This window comes from Acartia tonsa, chromosome 3 (genome assembly GCF_053477335.1).
Source record: "Acartia tonsa isolate MP-2025a chromosome 3, ASM5347733v1, whole genome shotgun sequence".
NCBI classification, from domain to species: Eukaryota; Metazoa; Arthropoda; class Copepoda; order Calanoida; family Acartiidae; genus Acartia; species Acartia tonsa.
Window position 1 is genome coordinate 3230744 of NC_137262.1, and position 16600 is coordinate 3247343.

The 16600-nt window shown below is 33.7% G+C and overlaps 1 protein-coding gene across 5 annotated transcripts in view; it reads left to right on the forward strand.

Moving 5' to 3' along the window:
- LOC145313066 (uncharacterized) overlaps positions 1–16600 on the forward strand; it is a 129847-nt gene that overhangs the window by 104202 nt on the left and 9045 nt on the right. For all 5 annotated transcript variants that reach the window (XM_080152325.1, XM_080152326.1, XM_080152328.1 and 2 more), the window contains 6 exons: positions 1174–1249; positions 1528–1651; positions 3218–3290; positions 4408–4483; positions 9401–9500; positions 11109–11257. In XM_080152325.1, coding sequence (XP_080008451.1) covers positions 1174–1249; positions 1528–1651; positions 3218–3290; positions 4408–4483; positions 9401–9500; positions 11109–11257 — 598 coding nt within the window. The remainder of the gene's footprint in view (positions 1–1173; positions 1250–1527; positions 1652–3217; positions 3291–4407; positions 4484–9400; positions 9501–11108; positions 11258–16600) is intronic.

The following is a 16600-nucleotide window of genomic DNA, read 5'->3' on the forward strand; positions in this document are numbered from 1 at the left end:
GCATTGTTGCTGTCAGTAGCGTAGCAAAAGTAAGCTAAAACCGTCATTAAATGGCATATATTAAACAAAATCAATTATGTCTAAAGCATGTATAGCTCAAAATAAACATAAAACGAACATTTTTGACGATTACATTAATTGTAATAATCCTTTTTATGAAAAAACTATGTCTAGCGTCGTATTATATCCAGCTTTCTACGAATATAAAAATGTACAATCATAAGATTAAAACCAGTTTTTAAGCCTGTGCCTTCGGCACCTCGGGTTTAAAAAAACTGGTTTTAATCTTTTAATTGTACATTCTCTATCCGCGGAAAGTCGTTTATAATATGATGAAAGAAATAACTATTATTCCTATCAGATTTTAGAAACAAAAACAAAAATCCACCAATGAACAAGAAAAAATACGGGAGGGTGAATTCAAGAACATACTTTAACTATAAAGCAGATGCAATTCTAAACATGTCATATTTAATATTTTAATATGCATACCATGTAATGTTGCATAACTATTCTGTTTATATTCATTTTTTTTGCGTTGAATAAGCTGGTTTGCTCAAAGTTGCTGATATATTTTTATTTAGAATAGTAGTTTTCGCAACCTGCAATAATGCAAAATGATAAATACATTTATTTGATACAATTTTGATGCAAGAACTTCTAAGAGGCAGAATGGAATGAGTTGATGAAGCCCAATCTGTACCACTTTTGATTCTGTGACGTCATAAAATGAGGTAGATGAGAGGAGAAGTGGGAAAGAAAACTAAAAAGAGATGGAGAATCCCTCATTTTTATTACGTCACAGGAATCAAAAGTGGCACAGATTGGGCTTCGTCAATGAGTTGCCTTTGCTTCTTTACAATTTGCCCCTTTTTTGAGGGGGGGAGGGGTGGGGTTGTTAATACTCAAAAATCTACCAAAGAATTTTAATCTTTTTGTCCTATTTTAAAACCCTTCAGAAAAGGTTAGTTTTATAAAAAAAGAAACATTTGTCAAATCTACATTCTAAAGTCTTTGTCCTTTTCTGTATAGATGGATTAGGGCTATTCAGATGAAAAACTACTACGCTAAGTACCCAAAAACTTAGTACTCAATGAAGAAAAAACGTCATCACAAAACGTAAAATTTCACTTTCGAACAAAAAAAACTATATTATGCAACTTTTTCTTATCTAGTTTGTGTTTTATTTTCCATATATTCTACTGATAGTGCCCTTAACCCTTGTGCTTGTAGACAGAATATTTATCAAGTAAGTCAATTATTTTACATCCACGTCATACCTATCCAACTAATGAGAGGGAGGGAGGGAACATTGAGCCGTAAATTATACTGATACCCAAAGACCCAAGTCATTATTCGATTTTTAACCTACGGTCATGTTAGGTTAGGTTAAATTAGAACGCAGACATAAATAGGCTTTGCATGGTTAAGCATAAGGTATTCAATTTAGACACTTAATTTAAGGGGGGGAGGGTGGTCGGGCTTGACCAGCCCTGTGATGAAAAAAACACACACTAATATTTTTAGGTCATTTGCAGCGGGTAACAAGATAAAACAGTTTTACGAGCTGCTTGTGGAGGACAGCCTTCAAAGAGAGGATGTGGAAAATATGTCCAGAGAAAATATGAAGAATCTGCATGAAATCATGCAGGTTAGTCTTATTAACCCTAGAATCCTTGTATTAAAGTAACAGGATGTCAATTTTTCTGTTTAGCTTTAGATCTCGCTAACCACTGAACGACATGGTCTTCACTTACAGTGAAGCTTAAGGTTCTTTCAGAAAAGGTTCATAACTATTTAAGAAGAAGTTACCAAGGATAAATCACCCTGAAAAAAATACCCCCCCATAAAAGTTTGAGGATTGAGAAACTTACCCGCTAGCCCTTGTATTAAAGTAATAGGGTGTCTCTGTAACTACTGAACCCATTAAACACCCCCCTCCCCTCCCCGAAACAGCGCCATGCCCCATAGCCTACCTAGCAGTAGCGCTCAGCCCACTAGCCATGCGCGCTCGGCCCCTTAGCCTATAACCTAACCTAACCGGAAAGATTCTCGTTCTCAGGAGGGGGGGGGGGGGGAGGGGGGAGGTGATGGATGGTAAAAAATTTTCAAAATTGAAAAAAAATTTCTCAAAGGATAACGCCGGCTTATAATTATTTTTTTTTTTTGGGGGGGGGGGATACCTTAGTTGAAAATACAGACAAACAAACAAACTACTCATTCTTACAAACGGGACAAAAATCACGTAGAGATGCTAAAATATGAAAAAGCAAGAATATAAGATTTCTTTGAAATGTAAATTTTGTTTTCTATGATAAAGTCAATAAGAATGTGAGAAAGAGAATTATATTGAGAGGGTTATTGGAAGAGATATAGAGAGTAAGTGAGAGAGAGAGAAAGAGAGAGGGGGGGGGGGAGAGAGAGAGAGGGAAAAAAAACTCTTGAATTGAAATAATCAATCATGATATAGGTGTATAAATCAAGCTTAATGGTCTTTACCTAATGAAATATATTTCTATTTTTTATCCATCGTCCATAGCCTCAAAGTAAGGAGGGGGAGTTAAGTCATAATATAAAAATTTCATTTTAAGAATGATTCAAATTTGTTGGCAATTACTAATGGCTTTAAATATATCCTACTGCCCAATAGGCGGTGGGTTGTTTCCTCTCTCTCATATGGATATTGTTTTGTAAGCTTCAAATATGTTATCAAACATTCCTCTTATTAAAGTTACTTTTTGGCTCACACTCTTAAGATGAAACTGACAATTAAACACTGCAACGACTGGGAGGTTAAGGAAGTCTCAACCCCCAAGATAATAGTTATTTCTTTCATCGTATTATAAACGGCTTTCCGCGGATATAGAATGTACAATTAAAAGATTAAAACCAGTTTTTTTAGCCCGTGCCTTCGGTTTTAATCTTATGATTGAACATTCTTATATTCGTAGAAAGCTGGATATAATACGATGCTAGACATAGTTTTTCGTATGGATGAGAACCGGTTCCTATCCACCGGATTCGAATGAATACGAGAAAATAGATTAAAATCACTGCAAGACCAGTAAGTATATTCCTGAGATGCAAAAAACTTATCAAACAGACAGATGGACGATCATCGTTCTACTTTTCATTTTAGACTTTAATCTATCCACAATATGTGGTATCACTTAGATATTATGAATTTATAAGATTATAATTGACATATTTTTTTTAGTCGTTTCGATTCAGTAACGTGTGCTATTGGAGCTATTTGAGCAGAACTATTTTGGAGATATTCCTTTCTATAGGTAAACTATGTTTGATGATTTTACTGAGCAATGACCACCCTTATTTTAGAAAGAAATTGAACGCAGGAGCTAGTTTTAACCTATACATACCATTACAGGGCCTATACTTGCGGGGCCCCAATCCTACGGGGTTACCAATTACCCTACCTACACCACAACCTAAACTTGTTCAGTGCTCAAATGACACTTTGAGGGAATACGCCCTATATTTTGTGATTTCAGTTGATGTTAAGGGATTGGTTCATTACAGAGTTATTTGTTTAGGGTTGTTCTTGGTTTACTGGTGCTGGGGAATTATCTATCTATCTATTGAGGATTATTCTTGATTTACTGGTGCTGGGGAATTATCTATCTATCTATTTAGGATTATTCTTGATTTACTGGTGCTGGGAAATTATATTCTATCTATCTATTCAGGGTTGTTCTTGATCTACTGGTGCTGGGGAATTATCTATCTATCTATTTAGGGTTATTCTTGATTTACTGGTGCTGGGGAATTATCTATCTATCTATTCAGGGTTGTTCTTGATCTACTGGTGCTGGGGAATTATCTATCTATCTATTCAGGGTTGTTCTTGATCTACTGGTGCTGGGGAATTATCTATCTATCTATTCAGGGTTGTTCTTGATCTACTGGTGCTGGGGGATTATCTATCTATCTATTTAGGGTTGTTCTTGATCTACTGGTGCTGGGTAATTATCTATCTATCTATTTAGGGTTGTTCTTGATCTACTGGTGCTGGGGAATTATCTATCTATATATTCAGGATTGTTCTTGATTTACTGGTGCTGGGGAATTATCTATCTATCTATTCAGGGTTGTTCTTGATCTACTGGTGCTGGGGGATTATCTATCTATCTATTTAGGGTTGTTCTTGATCTACTGGTGCTAGGGAATTATCTATCTATCTATTCAGGATTATTCTTGATCTACTGGTGCTGGGGAATTATCTATCTATCTATTCAGGATTATTCTTGATCTACTGGTGCTGGGGAATTATCTATCTATATATTCAGGATTATTCTTGATCTACTGGTGCTGGGGAATTATCTATCTATCTATTTAGGATTGTTCTTGATTTACTGGTGCTGGGGAATTATCTATCTATCTATTCAGGGTTGTTCTTGATCTACTGGTGCTGGGGAATGCCCAATCTTCAGAGAGACATTGATTGTGATGTACATGGACTTCAGTAAGTTGATTTATTTTATGTCCATTTGTCCATTTTTACTTCCCAAGCAATAAACTTTGTCCTTGGTAAGCAGTTGTCTGTTATCTATCTGTTTGTCTATCTATCTAATTTATGAATATCTACATGTTAGTCTATCTATTTATCTATTATAAAGTTAACCCTATCTAAATTTCTGTCTAGCGTTTTTATTTTATTTTTTGGTTTGGTGGATTTTTTTGTGGGTAATTTCTCTTGGAACGATGGATGTACCCTTTCCCAAAATAGTTAAAAACCTTCTTTGCAAGCTTCACTATTAAAAAGAACTATATTAGTTTTGTAGTATGCAAGATCCTTCACTACACACATACATCCTGTTACTTTTATATAAAGATTTATATTTATGGTTTATGTATCGATTATCATGTTTAAGTTTACATACTTTTAGAAAAAAAATTATAAAATTAACTTTGAAATACTTTGCATCTAATATTTTTTATTAAAAGTTGTTATAAAAACGTAAATTTGTTAGATAGATTTAAATTCCATCTATTACGTCATTGAATTATAAAAAAGTTTTCAAAAAATTATATGTTGTTCTACATATATAGATCAAAATTTGATAAGAACCAACCAATCAAAAATCTATGAAATCTCCTTAATCCAACGAATAAGATAAAGTGGTTATAAATATTTTGGTAATAGTATAATTTACAGTCCTATGCTACCGCCCCCCCCCCCTTCCCATTATTATTTTACATGAGACATAGAGGGGTCTCTTTACTAATAACAAAGCTAGAAATACTTTTTACCGTCAATAAATAACTTTTACAACTATCTATACTAGAGTTAAGTCCAAAATACTAATATTAGCGTGGCCTTTTGATTAATAACCATGAATATGAGTAAAAAAGTCATAAAATGAATGATAAAAATTATTTCATACAGTAAAAAAATTAAATTAATTTCAGTAAATTAATAGCCAAGCACAAAATTTTATCAAAATAAACTTAATAAAAGAATTTTAATAGATTTTAAAAAGAAAGGAAGATAATTTGCAATCATCATAGAAATCACAAAACCTTTTAAATATTAATGTAAGTATTTATGCATCTAAATGCATGATCGACAGACCGACGGATCCAGTAATGTTATACTAAGCTGGATCTTTAAATTATTTTAGTGGTGAGCCAGATCGGGGTACGCCGAATTTCAGCCAATCACAGCGCGGCATTTCATAAAATGCTGTGCTCTCATTGGTTGGCTCACACTGATCTGGCTCACCACTAAAATGATTTAAAGATCCAGCTCTGGATGCTTTATGAAACAGTGTATCTTAGGCTGGCTTGTCTATCTTAGCTGAGAATATTGCATTAACCCAAAGTTTTGGGTATAGTCCCTTTCGTGGCAACGCACCTTAAGGGGCGATTCTTCGTATTTTTTCACAGTAGCTTTTCTCCTATTTCTAGCACCTGCAGGGGGCTCTAATCCTGCGGGGCCAATTGGCTAACCCTGTGGAACAATCACCTAACCCAATGTAACCTAACCTAACCTATAAAAAGCCATTTGGAAAATACGACGAATCTCCCCTTAAGGGCCGTTGCCACGAAAGGGACTATTCCCCAATAATGTTGTGCAAAGACGGACAAACTGAAGTTAAAGTAGCCGTGCTACTTAAAAGAGAGGGCGACAACATAGCTATCCGTCTGATTAGGCTCACATAAGAGTTTATTAAAAGACCGACTGACAAGACATACTTGTAAAGTAACTATACCCTAACTATAGAACTAACAAGACTGACAAGACATACTTGTAAAGTAACTATACCCTAACTATAGAACTAACAAGACTGACAGGACATACTTGTAAAGTAACTATACCCTAACTATAGAACTAACAAGACTGACAAGACTAACTTGTAAAGTAACTATACCCTAACTATAGAACTAACAAGACTGACAAGACATACTTGTAAAGTAACTATACCCTAACTATAGAACTAACAAGACTGACAAGACTAACTTGTAAAGTAACTATACCCTAACTATAGAACTAACAAGACTGACAAGACATACTTGTAAAGTAACTATACCCTAACTATAGAACTAACAAGACTGACAAGACTAACTTGTAAAGTAACTATACCCTAACTATAGAACTAACAAGACTGACAAGACATACTTGTAAAGTAACTATACCCTAACTATAGAACTAACAAGACTGACAAGACATACTTGTAAAGTAACTATACCATAACTATAGAACTAACAAGACAAAGCAATATGAAAAAGTTTATGGTTGAACTTTTTCCTCCTTTATTAGGTTCTAAATCTTCATATTGGTGTGAGAGTAAAGGGAACAATGGGAAACTGGGATAGGGACAATACTTATATAAAAGTAACATGATGTCTGTGTATCTGCATGTACAGAAGGATCTTGGTAACCGCTGGACCGATATGGTTCTCCTTCACAGTGTAGCTTTTCATAGGTCCTGGGTATATTTATTTTGAGGATGTATCAAGAGAAATCGAAAAAAAACTCACCTAAGAAAATTTAAAACTGAACTTGAAAGCGTGGGGAAGGAACGACCTTACCCCTCTCTAGGGTCCTAAAAAGATCTATGGGTGTAACCGCTAGTAGAATATCATAGTTATCACAAATAAATTTTTATAAATTAGGAGGTAAAGATGAAAGAAAGATGTATAGATTAATTTTCTTTCATTAAACTCTTCCTCTCAAAAAGAAGGTGTAAAAAGTTATATTTCCTTTGTTATTACTGAGGATAAGAACACAATTACCAAAAAAGTAGCCGAACAATCCTAAAAAATAGCCTAAAACCTTTACAGAAACAGTAAAAAGCTAGCCGCGAAAGAAAACCCCATTTAGCTTCACCAATTAATGAGGTGGACTTTGGATTGCAAATTATTCTGGTGTTCAAATTTCATAATTACATTATTTGAAGACGAAGTAAGTCCCTCAATGACGTCATAAAAATGAGGGATTAGGATTGGGAAAGAAAACCCCTTTAAAAGAGATAGATAATCCCTCGTTTTTTTGACGTAACATGATGATTTTTTTAGAACTTTCAGAGTCTTCCATTATTTTATCCTTCATTAGCGGCTACGCCCCTAGAGGCCTCAAATGGCACTTTAAATGTTTGGTTTAAAAAAAATAAAACTATACCTTGCAATTGCAATGTTTCGAAGGAGTCTCTATCAATATTCTACGATACTTTGCAATGTTACGTAGGAGTCTCTATTCGAGAGAAAAAAAAATTAAATTTATTGTGATTTCTCTTGGGAGGGTTGTGGTACCCTGAACACAGTAATAGTGTCTTACTAATTATGACGTAATACAAAAAATTTAACCAATGAGAGGCCGTTATTGACCAATGGAAAAATTTATAGTGGCCTCTCATTGGCTAATTTTTTTTGTTACGTCTTAATCAGTCAGACACTATTACTGTGTTCTGGTACCCTCCCCCAAAATAGTTAAAAACCTTCCTGGGAACTATGAAAAGGTACCCTGTTAAGGAGAACCCGATCGGTTCTGCGGTTAGCGAGATCCTTCGGTACAAACACACAGACACACATAGACATCCTGTTACTTTAGTATAAGGATAGAGTACTTTTTCTTAATTGGTTGGTTTATCTTACAAACAAATAATATAAATCTACAGAGATTCCTGGGATAAATTAGGTATTAGCCATCTATGCATAATTAAATTAACATAATCAAAAATGGTTTTATTTAAAGGTTCTCTTCCTAAAAGTTTTGCTGATTTCGATAAATACTTTTTTTTCCATAATCCTTTGTTATATATGTATGATGTGTTAGTAGCTTATTATTAGACTCTTCTTTCACTCTAACACAAAATTCGTCACAGTTTTATTTAAAATTATCTTTTTTTGTATAAAGACAGAGAAAGAATTAGAGAGATATATAAGAGAGAAAAAATGAAAAAAAATCATTAACATAGAAAGATAGATATACAAAAAGTTTTTTGATTGAAAAATCTTTGTCTGAAAAATCCTTTGCTGAATAATTATTTACTGGCTACTTGCCTTGGCATTCCTCCTTCCAAAAAAAACTTCCCTGAACCCATAGACGTCCAAGGGGGGGGGGGTAAAGGGGTGATTTACCCCCCCCAAAAAAATTTTTTTTTGGGATTTTCAACATTTACCCCCCCACCCCAAATAAAAAAACATGCCTCTATGAAATAAAGATTACCCCCCCCCAAAATTTTTATTTATCCCTCCCCTCCCCAAATAAAAAAGCTTGGACGCCCCTGCCTGGACCTATAGCAAGCTTAGATTAAAGGAGAACTTTATTGATGCAGCGGTTAATCACACAGACAGACAAAATGAAAGATATTAGTCAGAATAACTCTCAAAACTACTAACTTAATAAATTATCTTTAGCTTCTAAAAAAAAAGAAAAATATTATGATTAAAGAAGGAAAGAAAAATATAATATTGACCCAGATCTAGGTAATAACCTGATAAGGATTACCACTAAGAATAAAGCAATGGAATAAATAATAAAAAGAAGAATATAGAAATGAAAAAAGGAGAAAACGAAAGTTTGGTAATTAAAGTGTAATTTTAATTTGATTAGTTATTTACAATTTTTATATAGAGGCGATAAAGAATACTTAAAAATGCAACTTACGTATTCTGTTTATTACACTAGTCCCAAAAGTTTTATAGTAAAGTTGTTTTCTTATTTGTTATCTTAACAACTTTGGGGAATTTTACTAAGATTTATTGGTTGGTGCATTAAGTTGAGTTTCCAAACGTTTCAACCACTAATTTTGACATACGCACAGAGTTATTTTATGTATCATCATTGGAGATACACATCAATTTATATGCCATTGTCTTATCCTTTTAGATCCATGTTAAAATAGGCAATTTGTTTTTATCCTTATTTTTATTTTAGACATACGTGTGTGTTGCCTAACCAGAAATTTTACTTCTACATTCTGGCCGTTAGTTCAGCCCTGCTCTGTGTATACATTCTCTGCAACATGTACAATTTTGTAAGTATAGATAGATAATCTACATACACAACCAGACAGGATGAATCATAAACAACTAGAAAAATTTTACCGAAAAAATTTACCCCTATTACCATTTATATGCACACCCTTAGCTCCAATCGTTTCAGATTATATTAAATTAAGGATTTGCATTTGTGTATGTAAATTGTCTGGGAGGCCTTAAGATCCAATTTTATGTTTTGACAGAAAATTTGTAATTCTTTCTGAGATCTTTAGATTATTGGATAATTTATCAGTCCACCTAGTTGGCGAACCAATAAATATAGAAAGTATAGATGATCAATCTCCTGATTTGTCCAATAGAAACACAGTTTAATAATAATCCAACCAATTTACGGTTAGAAAGTATTTTTCTTATTTCATTATTTTAAATTTCATTTTGCAATAAGTAGTTTTTAAATTGCCTTGGAAAAAAATTTTACTCATATTTTGGAAGTGTGACAAATTAATGTGTCCGATTGGTCATCCAGGAAATTAAATCTTTTAGCGAACCTTCCATATTCCATTCTTTCCGATCTTGAGTTTAGATAAAACAAATTGTGTTTCATTTTTTATCCTTCACACTTTTATATTGCGAAGCTAATTTACATTTCGGGTTAGCCCTCTGTCCGTAAAGACTAGTTATGATCTTAAGTCCAGAGATGGATCTTTAAATCATTTTAGTGGTGAGCCAGATCAGGGTGAGCCGAATTTTAGCCAATCACAGCGCGGCATTTCATAAAATGCTGTGCTCTCATTGATGGAAAGTTGGCTCAACCCGATTTGGCTCACCACTAAAATGATTTAGAGATCCAGCTCAGAATGGTCCTTTTTTATACTCTTGCTCTATATTCCTGGAACAATTATGAATCATAAATCCTAAAGTTTCAGGATGTATGTCCAGAAAGATCTTGTGATATTGGGGAATGTTGGTTTTAAAAGAGGCAACTTATCTTAAAAGGTTTGAGATAACCTTTCCAGGTTTTTCAGAACCTTCCTAGGATCAATTAGAATATTCACTAAAAAAAGAAAGCATTATTAGTCCAAATAATAGATAGACAAACAGACAGAATGACAGACAGATATACTGGTTTTCTTTGTCGTGCTCTGTGTGAAATCCCATAGGACATCCAACCCTTATCCCAATGTAGTAAAACACGACAATTTCTTTTTCCCTCCGGTCCCCGATCGGCGCGGCATGATGCGCATTGTTTTAGACAGACATACAGACAGATGGACAGACGTACTGTTACTTTCATATAAGCAATGTTAAAAGCAAAGCTTTTCTATAATTAGGGTCGGTTCGTCTGTCCGTCCGTCTGTCCGAGATAGATAGCTTTTATTCGTTAATTTAGGCATGTTAGAATTGTCCTATCGATTCCAAACTTTGCATGATGATTCCTGTAGTAAACAAGTCACAAAAATGTAAGTATGTCCTTAAACAGTATCACCTATTTATGCAGTTTTGCAACAAATTTACTTACAATATTGTTTGTACTGAAGCATTAATATTCTGCTAATTCAGTTCTGACAATCTACAAGTGTTAATGTTTGTTTGTCCTTCCATTTCAGAGCTTCACTTTTATGAATGTTGTCATCCTTGTTTAGATATGGATTGTTTGGCCTCAAATGGGTCTGATGTACCGAGTGATCCGTAAGTACCGTGAACACGTGGGTTGTCCCTCCATGCACAAACAAGCGCGCAACAAGTCTGACGTCATCTCAACTGAAAACTTTCTCAACGTCTACTTTGACAGGTAAAAATTCATGATTGTAAATGTCGTCTTGACAATAAGCATGCAATGAAAATATGGAAGGCTTGCCTTCCAATTTTCGTTATCCCCCATAGGATTGCACTCCCTTGTAAAACTATGTGCACGCTACTGCTCATGACTTATACATTAAAAGGGGCGTCGTAGCTCAGTGGTAACGCACTGAGTTATGGTGATGAGAGTTCGAGTTCTAGTCCTCATGGGGCAACTCGAATTTCTCAGTTGAATACATTCATGCAACTTCCCCTGGTTGTGTAAGAAAGGGATTATTGAGTAAGTTTGGATACTTAATAGTCACGTACATAATATCAGTACTACCCTTATCCCAAGCTCCTCTGCGGAGAGCGTCATTCATTACGGTGACTTAATTTGGGACACCTGCCACACTCGGCGAGGGTGAGGTAATAATGAGTAGCTCTTATGAGATAGCGGGTCAAGTCATAACGTGCTTGAATGTGGAGCTTGATAGCCCTAGTGGCTATACAAACGTGTCTCAGCCTACTCCATGACTACTTAGGTCCAAACCCTAAGAGACTATGGCTAATCAATCAATCAATTAACTTATACATTATCAACATGACAATATGCCAATATCATTAAAAATAATAATACTCTTGTTAAACAGCAACACATTAGTTTCAAAGTTTTTTTGACTGTCTAAATGCTATTTAAAATCTCTAAATTAGTCATCAACCATTTACAGCCCTTATATTCATAATTCAAATGAGCTAATAAAAAGGTCAAAATCTTCGTCTACAAGAAATTACTTTTAAACTGGACCGATTTATCATTCTAATTGACCATCAATGATAATAAGTCCATTATGTAGGTGCTGTAATGACCTTATTTATTACCAGAACTCAATAAAACTACAGATTTTTGATTAATTGACCCATCAAGAGCAAAAAGGGATAAGATATTTGAACAGTATTATAAAAATATCAAACTATATCCTACTTAAATCACCCCCAAGACATTTATAAAGACTTCATGAAGAGTACAGCTAATTCAGACCAACTTACCAAGATCTTTAGATTCATACAAAAAAAAAACTTATTGCTTACAGCTTTTATATAATACATATGTATGTCTTTCTATTGGTTAGAAATATCTACACCTACACTGTTAAAAATAATTTTTTTATTTAGTATCAATTGATACTCTGGAGAGTATTGGAACCGTAAGTACGCTACAACTATATAATTAATATATAACACTATGTAATACTATATAACACAATAATTATTACTATACAGAACCCATACATTTTTTTAGTATTGATTGATACGCTCTAGAATACTGGAAAATACGCTACAGAAATGTTTATTAAAATAGTACTATTTGATACACTCTAGTGTACTGGAAAATACGCTGTAGAAATGTTTTTTAATTTAGTACTATTTCATCTGCTGTAGAGTATCAGACAATACGCAAGAGAATGGTTTACTAAATTAGTAACTATTCATACCTTCTAGGGTACGAATCTGTACTGTAAAGAATAATTGAAACAGACACCATTTGTGCACACCTCTCATGGAAGTGTTTCTGCTTGGTCATTTTAGACAAAGATGAAATGTTACTATTTATGCTCAGATTTATAGTTTTGATTTTTGTAATTATGACTGACCATAGTTTTTATCTTTAAGGATCATGTTTAGTCCTAAACATCTTTAAAGTTATTTTTTTTTACTAAATTTACATTTAAATTAATGTTTTATTGCTCTGCTTGGTATGTTTGTTGATATAACAAAATGTATATGTACATATAATAATCATATATTATAAACTGATCTTTCATCCAAAGTAAAACAGTTTCATACTCTACAGAGTATCAAAAATTATGATAGAGGGTATCAAAAATTGCAAAGGAGAGTATTAAAAACTTACTTTTACCGTATTGAATATTATTCCAAAGAGCGTATTGGATAATACTATACAGACAAATACATTATTTAGTACTACATGTTACTCCATAGAACACTAAGTATTACTCAATACAGTATTGGAATCTTCCTTGTATCGTAATAAGGTTTTTTTCCTATAACGTACGGATTGATACTATACATTAATGTGAAGAATATATAGTATTATCTGATGCTAAAAAAAAAAATTATTTTTAACAGTGTATTTGGAATATGATTATATCTACATTAAGATATATAAGTTTGAAAGAATTTTAATGTTAGAGGTAGATTCGAAATCTGCATCAAATTTTAAGGATTTTTTATAAAATTCGTTTTTTGTATAGTTCTTTATCTAAAAGCGGAAATACAATTTACGTTAATTAATTTTGACATCTGTGATTGGTGGATTGAAAATTATCTTCGCTCTGATAGGAGAAGCTAAAGTGCCGCAAATCATTCAACCAATTATAACGCAGGTAGTTTCTAATCCACCTATCCTATTGGTCAAAATTTATGAACTTAAATTGTATTTCCGCTTTTACAGGGTGGGGCACATAAATCCGGACTTTTTTTAAACGGCCATAGCGTCAAAACTACTTGACCAATCAGGACGTTTAACCCGACTATAAAAAGCTTAGGTAATGACCTTTCAGCACAAAAAAAATATTTGGACGATTGGCGACATATACTCCGAGCTGGCCGCGAATATGTTCGACAAGGCAGATTCGAAATGCGCGCGGTGGTTTAATCTTGATTCTCGACTAGGTCTCACTAAATCTGACCTCAGCCCATCTGTAGGTGAGGTACGGTTTTAAAACTTGCTGGAGATACTCTTAGATACATAAGTAAGACACTAGAAAAGACTAGAGCTCTCTATCTGAAATTGCTTGGCCGTAGTACTCCAGCAAAGTGAAACGTGACAGATTTTGAGATGTCAAAAACGTCAAAAATCGTGAAAAATTGTGAAAATTTCTCGGTTCTTGATTTCAGCGACCCATATAGAACTTTAAAACTCATTTTAGACTATAGATTGCGTTGACAACCGTAGCTGAATTGTCATGCCATTTCCAAAAAGGTAAAGAACGTCGTTCTAGCTCAACTGTGGTCCATATAAGAGCCTCCGTGTCTAAGAGTAGCTTGAAAGTTGGGTTAATTTGGATTCTGCGGTTACTCAAGATCCTAAGAAAATGTGGCCTCCCAGCAGCCCGATCTTAATTCAATGGACTTTTGGGCCTGGTGCTACTTTGAAGCATGCACCAATAGACGTGCCCATATCAAAAAGACCTCCCTCCTAGCCACTTTCAAGGAGAACTTCGACAGCTTAGAAAGGTACATTTTGACGTGGGCCTGCTGGCGGTTGAGGAGGCGGGTAGAGGCGGTGAATGAGACTGGCGGCGATTTTATTGAATAATCTAATAGTCATATACCTATTTTGCTTGCCAGTTTTTAAAATTCAAATAAATCTTTAAAATTGACGATTTTATGTTCATTTGTTTAAAAATTTGAAAAAGTCCGGATTTATGTGCCCCACCCTGTATATAAATAATTATACAAAAAACGAATTTTATAAAAAAAAACCTTAAAATTTGATGCAGATTTCAAATCTCCCTTTAACATTAAAATTCCTTCCAACTTATATATCCTAATATATATGTAATATGTATGTACATTAGACTATATATAATGGAAAGAATTTTAATAAAACAGGTAGTTTTAAAAATAACATTAAGCTTTAAGAATGCTTAAAATAAATTTCATGAAATTCTCTATTTGAAAGAGCAAAAAGTTTATTAATTTTGACACTGTGATTGGTGGATTGAAAACTACCTGCGCTCTGATTGGTTGAATGCTGTATGACACCTATGAAGTTAAGCTTCTCTAATAACAGATGTCAGAGTTAATTACCTAAAATTTAATGTTGATTTCAAAACTACCTGTTTCATTATCATTCTTTATTTACTTGTGTAGTCTAATGTACCATAAAGCAGTATAAAAATTATATTTTAAATTTATCATCTAAAATCTATAAACACCCAATAATTGAGAAAAATTAATCTGCTAATAAACCTACCAAGTCAACCGAACCCTTGCTTTAATTATCTAATTGACTAATTCAATTTAGTGTACATATACAGTCATCTGTAATTAGCGGATAGATAAAACAGATATAAACATGTTAGTTAATTAGTTTTAGTAGCGAAGCTACAAAATAAAGCAAAACTACAAAACTTATCTCGAATTATTTTTGGTTTCTTATATATATATACTAGTCTCTTCGCTCCTAGCCTCTAGGGGCTTTGCCCCGTATGGTAATTCAAAAAAAAATGGAGGTGCCCCCACTATTTTTTAAGTTTTTGAGGAAAAAATTGAGGGAGATTTTTTTTTGGGGGGGGGGGTTGAGGTTGTCTCACCCCCAAAGACAGACGGACGGACAGACAGACATCAAGCTACTTCGTATTATAGATAGGTTATTGAAATGTTCTCCTACATATGAGCATCTTCTTTATAATACTTTATTTAGTCTGTGTTAAATGCTTAGAGGGGCTTTTAATTTTTATGATTATTACATGGTGATTAACTCTCTTTTAATTTGAAAACCCTGATGCATAGATGTTTCTTTGATCTTAAATAACATTTATATTGTTAAATTTTCTTCTAGCTATAAAATGCAATGTATCAAAAATAAATCCTCGAATAAATTTGTGTGAAGATTTGAATAGATTGGAAGCCATAGGATGTTATATATAACATCTAGAGAAGTTAGCTAAGGTTTCCTAGAACATTTCTTTATTTGGACCAGGGAGGGAGGGGACATTGGGATGTGAATTATATTGGCAACCAAAGTTTTTTCATCTGTTGGCTTCAAAGCTATTGTCACTTTTATGAAATCTTAATTTATAGAAGGGTAATTTTTATTAACATCAATTTGAATATATATCAATTTATAGTATCTTGTCTTATAACGTAAGATCCCTACTTTTTAAGAATTCCTTTTCAATGTAACGAATTAGATAATATTTAAATGTGGACAAAATATTTCTAAGGAAATATACAATCATAAGCCAAGATGAAAACTTCCGTAAGTAGCAATGCACAAAAATTTAAGAAAGGATAAAGTAAGTTAAAGAGCAGATTTAAGTGGTCAGAAATGGCCAACCGAAGAAGCAAATCATATACTTTAGGTGCATTTGCATTTAAAAAAAAGGGTATAGTGCCTTTCGTGGCAACGCCTTTTAAGGGGCGATTCGTCGTATTATTGTAGGTTAGGTTAGGTTATGTTATATTGGATTAGGTGATTGCCCCGCAGGGTTAGAGCACCCTGCAGTGGCTAGAAATAGAAGAAAAATATGTGAAAACAAGAAGAAACGCTTCTTAAGGGGCGTTGCCACGAAAGGGACCATACACAAAATTCAGTTGATTACAT